The sequence below is a fragment of the Lygodium microphyllum genome, chromosome 11, assembly GCF_053477565.2.
Source record: "Lygodium microphyllum isolate KBCC chromosome 11, Lygodium_microphyllum_v1.1.10, whole genome shotgun sequence".
NCBI classification, from domain to species: Eukaryota; Viridiplantae; Streptophyta; class Polypodiopsida; order Schizaeales; family Lygodiaceae; genus Lygodium; species Lygodium microphyllum.
Window position 1 is genome coordinate 109978414 of NC_141145.1, and position 12587 is coordinate 109991000.

General features: G+C 36.8%; 1 protein-coding gene across 2 annotated transcripts; it reads right to left on the reverse strand.

Moving 5' to 3' along the window:
* Nucleotides 1-5568: 5568 nt before the first annotated feature.
* LOC148029227 (putative E3 ubiquitin-protein ligase XERICO) lies at nucleotides 5569-8668 on the reverse strand. 2 transcript variants are annotated; one of them, XM_087687999.1, is made up of 4 exons: nucleotides 8513-8668; nucleotides 8300-8388; nucleotides 6411-6520; nucleotides 5569-6327 (listed from the first exon to the last, which is right to left on the reverse strand). In XM_087687999.1, exon 4 carries the CDS (start codon nucleotides 6287-6289, stop codon nucleotides 5729-5731), a length of 561 nt encoding a protein of 186 aa, XP_087544125.1. In that variant the 5' UTR covers nucleotides 6290-6327; nucleotides 6411-6520; nucleotides 8300-8388; nucleotides 8513-8668; the 3' UTR covers nucleotides 5569-5728. The 2 variants fall into 2 exon arrangements, with proteins under 2 accessions (XP_087544125.1, XP_087544126.1); XM_087688000.1 differs by lacking the exon at nucleotides 6411-6520.
* Nucleotides 8669-12587: the final 3919 nt, after the last annotated feature.

The window sequence follows — 12587 nt, forward strand, 5'->3', positions numbered from 1 at the left end:
GGTCCAGATTGACAAAGATTTAATAAGTTATGAACCATGTCCACTAATAGCTTTGGATATTGAGGGGGATAATTTTTAAGATAGCTCTATAGCCTTGCATGCATGTATTAATCAAATTGTGGAATATAAAACGAAGGGGATACCCACATAAGAAGAGTTCTTAGAGGTCCAAAAAATATAGTTCCATAGCCCTGTATACATGTATTAATCACATTGTGGAATATGAAAAGAAGGGGCTACCCACAAAAGAAGAGTTCTTAGAGGTCCAAAAAAGACTTGCCATTGAGGGCATGGGATATGAAAGGCTTAATTTTTAAACTAATTATGAGAAAAGAAGGGATAACGGACTCTTAGAGGCTTACTTTTGGAATTAACTCTAAAGAGAAAGACCCTTCTCTCTTCACATCAACTTTAAAGATTGAGCTTGTAAGTGGCCTTAAGCTCAATTTTGAAATTGGGCTTGTGGCTCATCACCATGCTCAATATTGAAATTGGACCTCTAAGGGGCCTCATGCTCAATTTTAAAACTAAGCCTCTAGAATTAATCTAGAGACACGATTCCAAAAAACTTGTACCTCTAGCTCAATTCTAGAGGCTCAACTCAAAACTAAGCTTGAGGTGGAAAACTTGTACCTCTAGTTCAATTCTAGAGGCTCAATATCTGAGCCTAAGGTGGGAATCATATCTCTAGCTCAATTCTAGAGGTTCAACTTCAAAATTGAGCTTGAGGTCCCTTAGAGACTCAAATTCAAAATTGTAACTCTAGTTCAATTCTCAAGGCTCACAATCAAAATTGAGCTCAAGGCCCTTAGAGGCTCAATTTTTAAATTGAGCCTAAGGAGATAAGATTGAGCCTCAATAAAAAAATTGAAGCTTGTGACTCAATGCTCTACATTCAAAAACTCCATAATAACACAAACAAATCCATATGTATTGCTTTTTTTTTTCTAATATATACATTAGAGTAACATTGTCGTTAGACCTATGAAAGATTGAGGTGAGGCTATGTGAGATCTCCACATTGTCTCAAGCTTTACCTTCTTGCCCTAGCATCTCAACGACCCTTACAAACCACTTCTAGGTAAAGGAAGTGCACTATTGTGACGATCCCAAACTTCAACGCATTTCACTCATCGGTAAAGAAACAGATAAAGACAATAAAAAAGAGACCACATCAAAAAAACTAGGAAAGTGAAGTTAGCAATACAAGAGAATGACCGTGACTACTTGCCATGGATGATGGCCCCCAACATCTATATGCGCACTCTATTTACTAACATATTTAGTTCACTAAGGCACTTCTTTTTTTTCACTACGACAAGACCAAAAGGATATTCATGAGTTAGGCCTCATGTATGGAGGTAGAGAGTGATCAAAATAGGAGTTTAGGATGAGAACTCCCTTTGCATGATGTGAAATCCTAGAGGAAGGAGGTTAGTGGGAACAACATTGTCTCTATTGCAGAGTCACTCTTATCAATTTGGTAATATACCGAGATTGCATCAGTCATGATGACAGTGTGATATGGTATAGTTTGATACAACCATGTGCAAAAGTTCAACTCCTCTTGTCATGTTTAAATTTAAAGGTATTTTGACCAAAAGCTCTTGGCCTTTCCACAAGTAAAAGATAAATCACAACCCTCCAGGTGTGATATATATTCAAATCAATCTTTTAAGCCTCATTTCAACATTGTACTCCCATCTTTCCACTCCATTTCTTGGTCAATAACTTTCTCTTATAAAAAACCATTTTACACATACACCTAAGTACTTTTGGGAAAAGTGGCAGTAATGCACAATTATAGTGTTGGTATTCTTGTATAAATTTTCAAGTAATCTCCAACATTAAAGTGTACACCTCAAAAAAAGATTTGTGCCAAAATCTTGAATAAGTGCCAAAATTTGGTCACATAATTTGAACCAAACTTATTTGCACCTATACAATGGTTTGAACTTCACCAAGAAGATACCCCAAAGTCAAGAGCCATCTTGATGTTACCACAATGGGAATAATGAGAAAGAGAGACTCCAAGGGATTCAAACACTACATAATTTTTATAAAGAAGCATCCAATAATCCATTGAGATTCTCCCAACACTTTGCATTGGTATTCTCCTGGTGCTTTGTACCGGTTTTCTCAAAGCACTGGTATTCTTCAATGCCTTACATCGAGGTTTGAAGCCATGTTTCAAATGGCAAGAGGGTTCTTGGATGTTTGAGTCACAAAGAAACTAATTGTGAAAGACCCCAAAGCTTTATTATGAGTTGAGGATTTCTTTGTATTCTCCTGGTACTTCACATGGGTGTTAGGCCAATACTTCACACTATTTTTACTCCGATGATTTGAACATATTTTATTATCTCTTCAATTTTTAATTCTCTCTCTCTCTCTCTCTCTCTCTCTCTCTCTCTCTCTCTCTCTCTCAAACTCCCAAACTTTTTTATTCTCTCCAAAATTTTTCCTCTCTAAGTTATTTCTTTCCTCTCTCCTCTCTCTCGTCTCAATATTACATTGATTAAATCTTACATCTATATAATTATTATTATAATTTTTGTTATATATTATATTAATTATTTATCATATATTGTAAATGAATTTACATGCTTTTTATATTACATTAATGATATTAGGTTGATGATATATATTGATATTTGTAAATGATATATATTGATATACAAAGTTCCTTAGGTCAAGGATAAAATGAAGTTGGCAACAATCTTTGATGTCAACCACTTGAGAAATGGAGAATTGACTTTAAGGCCCCTTAGCTTTTCTACTACATATTCAAGTTTGCTACATCTTGGTGGCTACCAATAATTGAATTTTTGCTAGCCTTCGTGTTTCAAGCTTAGTATATTTTAGTGGTCACAAAGAATTTGATCAACTAAACAAAAACCCATACCTAATAAAAACTTGATGTGATAAACGCAATAAGTCTCCCTGAGAGAACATTCTCATGCTACAAATGCTCATTGGGAGCTGGTTAGTTTTCACGTCTAGCATTCCATCAACCACGTCATAAATCAACTTTTCAACATTTACATGCCATATTACAAAAGATCTTTACCACACTATCCCTAAGGCACTGGGAAAGTCAACCAAAAATCTTTCCTACATTCTAACTCAACATTGGAAGCTCACTTGGGAGTACAAATATATCATTATGGCTCATAAAACGACCTATAATTGGCCAAACACCTTACTTAAGAAACATATCCTATAATGCCCACTCAATTCTATTTTCGTAGTTGCTATTGCAAGAAGACTATTAGAGTTTCAACACTTAAGTTAGACTTATCTCTTGGTTACACATATAATGATCACATTAATAAGATACAAGCACAAAAGAATGGTTTGATAAGCACATCTATAGCGGCAACTTACAACGGGTAGTCACATTTTTCTATATAAAAATGTGAATAAGAGAGCACTTAGATGTTGAAGTTTGGATCCTGATGTGGATAAAACCATTTCAAGAACTAGAGTTGTTGGGATTAGATTCTCCCTTGTGAACTTTTAAATACGTCCACTTCAAACATCTACAAATGCAAGTCCACTTAGGGCTTCATATAGAATTGATCCCACCTTTACACCTGAAGTCTCCATTTAGAAACTTACAAACCAATTTAAAGATGTTGCAAGATGATATACTCAATTATGCAATTAGCCATCACAAACTAGACAAAAAAAAAGGTGCTTCAATGAACATTGACATGAGATTTAAAATTTTCCGAACATGACAAAGCACTTGAGTTAAGCTCTCATAGAAAAACTCACATCTCTAAAAAGACAAAGGTGCAAAATCTACTTAACACAAATCACCAAGTGTCGAGAAACATTTCATGCTATTGACCAAAAAGTTACAAGACTTTAAGGGCAAGACAATTGTACTTATGAGGAAGGGCATGCAACTACCACATGGTTCAAGGGGGATAGATGAAAGGAAGGTAGAGTAACATGATTCTGTTATGGAATGCTCATCAGACCTTGGGTATGTCCACCCAACTTAAGAGACTCCATAAAGTGTACTAACATGGGCTTCAGATGGTGAAACTACTATTTAAAGGTAATTAACACGTCATCTTTGACTAAGATAACTCAAATCCAAATAGTATGCACCAAACTGTGCATTGGTTTCTTTTTTATTCAAAGAACCCTTTGATGTTTACACATAACCATGTACAATTTAGTAACTTTTAAGATTCAAAGGACTTTCATTAAATGTGCACCTATTTCAAGTGTGACATGTTTTCTTCGGAACAGCCACATTTTCAATTTGCCCATCATTGAAACTCAAGTTGCAGATCCTTCAAAAACAAGAACCAAAGATTGACTATGGTTGTAGCACAGAGGAAAATCCAATGTTCTGCAGTGTTATTCAAACAAGAGCTATGGTTCCTTCACACTGTGGAAAGCAAGAACTACCAAAGCATTAAGTAACAGATGGAACATTACCTGGAATCAATGAATGAAGAAGGGTGAAGAACAACACAAGATAAGACCTACATACAAGAACATTAAATAATTGACACTCTGCAACAAGAATGCTTGGAGCCATCCCATTTCATGGTTAAGATCCAAACAGCTTGTTAAAGCTTTTTCAAAAATTTAGCTCACAACAAACCAAATGCTGCCAGTAAATCCTTTCCAAATTTTTAGGGGAGTGTAGTCTCAAATGCTGCTTGCTATAAAGGCTAAATTCTTCCTTCCTTAACCTTAAATGTCTATCAAGTAAATGAATCCCATTAATCTCTCAAAATCAACAAATTCAGAAAGGACCTCTTTTCACGAATCCAGATCCCATGAAAGGTCAAGGTCAGCTTTCCTCTCTCCTTTCACCAATTTGTTGAGTTACTTGCACCCCAGGAGTGTGCCTTTATGTCCATAGGCTCTTTTAACCTTTCCATTTTTACTTGACACCTCAGAGGACCAGTCTTTCCCCATCTTGGTTGGTCAATTGATATCAAAAATTCATGAAAGGGTGGGAACTGGCATCAGTAATAACTGTATAGACTTTCTTTATATAAAACCATCTACAATTCTTAAAATGGGTTATTAAGATGCATTGGAGACTACCTGTCATTGCCAACCAGTAAACTGGTACCTAAGAAAAGAGCTTCACTTTAACAACAAAACATGTATCGCTCATTACATCTGTACCCTGCAATCAGCATATAAAAAAGAGAGAGTGGCATCATGCAGTTCTCAGCTGAGATCACCTTGCAGCCCTCAGAATAGCCTGTGCAAAAACCTACGTGCACAACCAAACTCTACACAGTCAACAATATCATCTGTGATGAAGCACTTCAAAGTTACATTAAAGTCCTTCACCACTTCAAAAGTATTGCCCCACCACTCCAGATTTAGTGATTGCGCACCACTTTTAAGTGCTGGAGAAACTAAAAAATGGAAGGCTTCCAGTTTGCTGCCCTCAGCACCACTAACAAAGTGGTGAACACTACCACCTAGCAATGGTTGAATACCACTTTGGAATGGTTTTCCACCACTAGAACACAACTACAGTATGAAGGTTGAGATGGGATACTTATTAATTGTTAAAGCCTATACTAAGACATATTTTTATATTATACTTCAGAAAATCAGATATTTACAGCAAGTTAATATAGTTACTAATGTGCAAGAGAATCTCCTTTCATACTGCCTATTGGCATTAGCAGAAGCCTTTTGGCTGTCAGAGATTCAAGGACACATGATAGATGGCAGCTTAATTTTGCCACCAAAGACCATGATAAGCTGATCCGTGGAACGATGAAAACCAAAGAATGAGCTCGTCAATAAGCTCTTGCTCCCTTCGCCTGTATCTCCAACTTAACTCATCTGATATAAGCGAGGCCCTGCACAAAGGACATGTTGTCTGCTGATGATCAAGCCATTTGTCTAGGCATGCCCGATGGAAAACATGATTGCAGCGGGGTAATTGGTGAACATCAATTCCAGTTTCAAACTCTGTAAGGCAAACTGCACATTGTGCATCTTCAGAGCTTGAAAAATCCTGAAGAATCCTGGGATCAAAGCATGTGACTGGTAGAGATGATCGGATCTCATCACACATGGCTGGCAGCACCAAGCCAGAGTTTAAAGAAGAGTCTTCTGGTGGAAACATCCAGGGCGACTCAGTATCATCTGTCTCTGGATCTCGTCTAAATCCGATTAACTGGAACAAGGACTTCAGCACATCCTTGATGGCAGCCATGGACAGAGCTGTATTGATCATCAATATGGCAAAGACTCCTGCAGAGACATTTGAGAGTCCAGGAAATCCCATAGAGCTACCTCAACAGCAAAGTGATTTGTCCTTCGAGCCTGTTTGCAGAAATAGCATCAACTCACTTAGATGTGAAAGAGACACAGATAGAGAAGCAAATAAAGACTCTGGAATGGCTCACCCTGGTAACAAATAGAACTCAGCAGCAAATAATAGCTACAGGCCTCCTTATAGAATATATAAAGAACAATGTGCTTAAAGATCAGAGCACAGAATACGCTGGTCTGACAACTGCAATGCAACAACATCTTATAAATCAAATTTTGCCTGTACCACAATACATTAGAAACGAGTGTGCAGTAATAAGCCTGGAATTGCTGCCCGCAATTAAACACTAACAGGGGTCAACCTGAGTGTTCTGAATTGAGGGAGCTCTGTAAAATAGACAGCCATCACCATCCGAGAAGGACGAAGACAAAGAAAGCAAATGACAAGAAAGTTGACACCTTAAATCTTACATCAAGAACCATATTGATTTCTAACATCCTTAAGCATGATACTAAAGAAATGACATTGAGTATTTTCACATGCATAAAACTGAGACGAGCACTACATCAGCTCTGCAGACTGCACTGAAGCTTTATGAGCTCCTGGCCCATCCACTTTGGCAACCTCTTGTAACTATATGATTGAAGAACCAGAAATCTTCATTACATCAAGAACCATATTGATTTCTAACATCCTTAAGCATGATACTAAAGAAATGACATTGAGTATTTTCACATGCATAAAACTGAGACGAGCACTACATCAGCTCTGCAGACTGCACTGAATCTTTATGAGCTCCTGGCCCATCCACTTTGGCAACATCTTGTAACTATATGATTGAAGAACCAGAAATCTTCATTACATCAAGAACCATATTGATTTCTAACATCCTTAAGCATGATACTAAAGAAATGACATTGAGTATTTTCACATGCATAAAACTGAGACGAGCACTACATCAGCTCTGCAGACTGCACTGAAGCTTTATGAGCTCCTGGCCCATCCACTTTGGCAACATCTTGTAACTATATGATTGAAGAACCAGAAATCTTCATATATATGTGAGAAATTATTGCATAGTGCTGTGCCTTGTTTTTTAATTGTACCGCAAACAGCAGTTCTATCATGATGCATTCATAAACTTAAATAACATGATTATGTGCACAAATGCTTAAAACCAACATGACTAAATACATGACAATGGGATGCCACAAAGAAGCCAAGCCATAACTGTAGCTTTCGGACCCCAAAGTATAAATTAAACGGCAGTGAAAGCCTTGATCTAACAATAAATCACTGAATACTAAATCTGGTTTTAATGAGGCAGGCACTGAGTTCACATGGCCCATCTCACATAAGACCTCAAATCTTAGAGCAGCCATTTGGTTTGCAGTGAAGAGCACTTAGCGAGCAAAATTGACCGTCTTGAACAAAGGAATGAGATTATCTCCAAATGTCATGACTGAAACTCCACTGTTTGCCAGGTATCTAGATGTGTGCTTGATCAGAAACGCCATGTCTAGCGCCTCAATAAAAGTGCATAGAGGCTACTGTGGCTCATATTAGCAGCCGATCTCCTACAGTGATGACTTCTTATGAGTCTTTTCATGGTGTAAGTCCTTGAACGCACAAATATGAAGGGCAAGAATACACAATCGCTTGGTGCACAGTCAATTAATGCACAAAACCCTTGCTTCTGCACAGACCCAAACAACCACAAGCCACTGCATCTGTGCATCCCAAATACCCTAATCTCCGAATACATCTCGAAAGAGGGGACCTGATATTAATCGCAGTCTTTATATTAAATCCTTCAAGCTGCCAAGATTGGGCACATGACAACAAAAGAAGCCAACGGAATTTGCATACAATTTGAATCGATTTCTCCGATAATTTTCCATGGTTTTTTAATCTTGGATCCCGTTTCAGGCCTGTTTTTAAAAATTCAATCTAATATAGAAAACCGGCGCAGAAGAACAAGAAAAGGAAGGAATGAAAGGTCAGTAATGGGTTGAGACTTACAGGAAAGATGTACAGGCCTGATCAGGTGCCCTGCTCTTCATAAACGATACAGACTAGACAAATGGGCGATCGACTTCCTGACGAGGAGCCTAAGAAGCAACGAGAATTAAAGCCAAGTCAGTACAGGAGAGACATGTTAGCTATGGCATTTCTCCACGAATGAATCGAGAGAGAGAGAGAGAGAGAGAGAGAGAGAGAGAGAGGCCAGATAACCTATTTTCACAATTTCCATAACCCCTCCAAATCTGTGCCCAAAAAGTATCTTCAGATGTCTTCCTTTTCTTGAGAGAGAGAGAGAGAGTGTGTGTGTGTGTGTGTAGGTATAGTAAAATATTGGACTTGGACCACTTCCCTGTAGCTTAACCAAAAGGCATTAGATGCAAAGACAATTCTATTGCACCTCAATCATGTTGAAAGGAGAGGGCTTTTCATCCCTATGGTCCTCACATTCAATTGGGACCACCATGGGTACAAGCCAGTCCTATGGTTAGTTAACTTCGGGTCACTAGTTTGGCCACTCTTATGGCCGTTTAAGTTCGGACCGCCAAGTATAGAGGCCAATCTTACGGCAAATTAACTTTCCAAAACATTTTCTTGCACTTGATCTTGGGATGCTAGAGTGTAGAACCTCTTTGGCCAATACTTACATCAATTTTGCAAGACAGCTATAAGGCATCACTTCTTTAGAAAATCATGGAAGGGGAGCTTAATATGTCAGGTTTTCTCACAAATTCACACATAGTAATATAAGAAAACAACAGAATATTGGAGAGAGTATGCCTAATGTTGGGGGAGCCTCTCCTCCTCCTTAGAGGGACACCCCTTTAACAACCTATTTACCCCATATTGTGACCACTTGGGAACATTCTCTGACAAAAAAAAAATGATGGACTAGCCTTTGCTCCCTAATCACAGCTTGCACGCCATGATAGCCCAATAAAGTATTGACAACTATAGCTCTACTACAAAAGTTGCATGTTGTTTTAGTAGTGATGTAACGTTCCCATTGGTGCAATCAGGGAAGAATCAGAGTGCACACAATAATATTGTGTGAATATGAAAAGATGAGATCAATTATAATAACATGGATAGCTAGAGCTGAGATAAGAAGAATGGGTCTCAACTAGTTTAGTCAAAGCAAAAATAAGGCTAGCCAAAAAGAATACGATGCAAATGCAATTCTACTAGACTTTTATGTTCACACCAAGGCCTTCTCATGCTTGTGGTTGTTCTTGGCACAAATTGGGGCTCGTTTGTAAATAGGCCAATCTTATGGGGGACTAATTTTTTATCCTGAATATTCAATTTTGTTTATCTTTACAAGTTGAAGTGTACAAAGCCTCATAGCCACAAGACAATTGGGAGGGAGTAATCATTCTCTTAGAAAATCATGGAAGGAAGCCTTGACATGTCAACTCTCTTTTTTTTTTGGTGTTTAGTGTAGTGGGAGAAAAACATGACATTACAAAATATATGCCTAAAGTTAGCAAACCATAAAGAGAAGCCCCTTTAACAACCTATTTATCATATCACCCTTGATTATGATTCTTGAATCATGATGGACTAGCCTTTGTTCCCCAACTTGTGCTTCCCCACCATTATTATGGTCCAATAAAGTGGTAAAAGCTTTAGCTATTGCAAAAGTGACATGATGATGAAGCCATGCAAAATTATTCCATTGGTGCAATTAGAGTGCACCATTAACAAGGAGCATAACAATATATATCAAAATGATGACACATTAAGGTAAGGGTAACAGCTCTCAACTACTTTAGCCCTAGCAAAATGGCACGAGAAGTTGAGTGCATTGGTGGAATACTACGCTATTTACTTCATCATGCCTCAAACTATTAAGGGCCCATGTTTATGAGCTTGTAATATGTGGAATCCTTGCCAAGAACTGTAGTGAGATTTTGGGAACCTTGCTTACTTTGCTAGACTATAGAGGAAACAAAGTTTGTACTCAGTGATGCTTTGGTAACATTTAGAGGGGAAATTACCATATGGACCTAGGCACACACAAATACAAAACACATCTATCAAAGTATTCAATGAAATAGACATTTGAAATTGTCTACTTGAGCAAAACCTTCTCTTTACCAATGAGCATCATTCTAATTGGTAATACTAAACAATCGCTAGTGTGATAAGTTCAAGTACAAGTTTGAGCAATTCCATGCTTACCCTCAATTGGCAAGCTCCAATCCAATAAAATAAGGGGTGAATTAGAGCATTATGCTTTGAGGTCTTTTTTGTTAGATACAAGAGCTTTTGTGATGAACATGAGAGTTTTCTCAAGTCCATTCAACAAATTAAGTAATCAATCACACTCCTTGTTTGCTTTAAGTCTTGTTTTCTAACCCTATAAGTTCATTAATACATTCCATATTGGTATTAAAGCCTTAAATTGCTTTAAGTCTTGTTTTACAACCCTATAAGATCATTAATACATTCCATATCAGTACCAAAGCCTTACATCACTAAGCATTTCCACGTCAAGTTGAAGCTCAAGCCAATCTAGTCGATAAGACAAAGATGCTACAATTGTGCATTGTACATAGAATTGCTCCATTCATACTTGTACTACTGATTTATTTGCATAATACATCAAAAGCATTTTCATGTTGTATTTCAAGGGATTAAAAGTGCATATAGTACCATTCTAGAGGTTAACTATATCATATTGATGTTCATTTGTTAAACCACTACATTACATAGTTCTAATCCAGATTAGGCATTGTGTATCCTTTTGATGTTCCTAATATGCACATTAATATAAGAGGTATGGCAAAGCTAGGGTTAAATCAAGCAGGAAATATATGTTGTAGCTAATACATATAAAAAACATTTCCATGTTGTATTTCAAGGGATCAAACATGGATATACCATAGTGGATGTTACACTATATCTTCACCATAATGATGTTCATTTGTTACACCACTATAATACATAGTTCTAATCTAGACTAGGTAGTATCTACCCTCATGATGTTCCTACTATGCACATTAATACAATAGCAATATTGGGAAAGCTAGGCCTGAATATATTTTTGGTGTCATCTTTTATAGGTTGTACCTAGAGTAGTTTTGAGTTGTGACTTTGCTACAACAATTAACATTTACATGTTGTTGAAGTTGATGTTCTTGATCATGAAAAAGTCCATCTTTAAATTAAATGGGGCACCTATCTTATGTCCTTGTGGAGTGGTTGCAAGACAACATTTAATGTAAAAAAAGTATTACTTTGATTATATGTATCCACTTTCTGAAAGAGCAGTACTTTGTACAATTGATGGATGTGATAAATAAACCTACATGAGAGTAGTGGTGCTTTTTGCTCAAAACTCTCTCTCTCTCTCTCTCTCTCTCTCTCTCTCTCTCTCTCTCTCTCTCTCTCTCTCTCTCTCTCTAAATATATATATATATATATATATATATATGAGTTTTGTTTTATCTTGCAAGTAAGAATGTGTAGATAAAATAGAAAAGAAATAGGCTTACAATAAGCTTTCCTATTGCTTAGTGCATCAAAATTTCTTTGAGCTTTGGAGAGCTTTGAGGGACAACTCACACGAATTATGGATCTTGCGTAGGAGCGTGATGCAAAAGAATGCCGCTCTAAGAATGCAAAAACTAGTTATAAACTACATTTAGATTTTGAGAAGCTTGATTAAGACTAGTTACAAACATATGATCGTGACATCAAATTATAAATGTTTCTTGAAGTTAGACAACCTTGATACAATCTCAAAAATAGCTAGACTACAAGTAACTTTCTACCTTTGAATAGAAATAACCATAGTACTTTATGAAATTTGGCATATTCTTTGTAACATTGTGATCTCAATGCCAAGTCACAAATTATGAGAGTTAGTATGCACTTAATCATTTATGTCATAACACAACTTTGAACCTCTATTCTCCTTTTGCACACGGAAAGATTGTGTGCCTTTCTTTTGAAAAATTAATATGTGCGGTATTTTTGTCTCAAAGTGGCACATTTCAAGTTTCAATTATCATAATTGTGACATTATTAGAATCTGATTTGACCCTATCATCTCATAAAGTGCATGCCATCATATGCACCATCTTTATACACAAGATCCATTGACTTTGATACCTTTGAAATATTAGGTGAATGTACACATGTTAAACACATCTTCTAGCCAAAATAAGAGCTATTAAATATTTGAGAGCCCTTCATCTTGCATTTGATACATTATTAAATGGTTGTAAATAAAATTCTTATTCTTTAATTATAATAATTCAAAGACTAGGATAGTTACTAC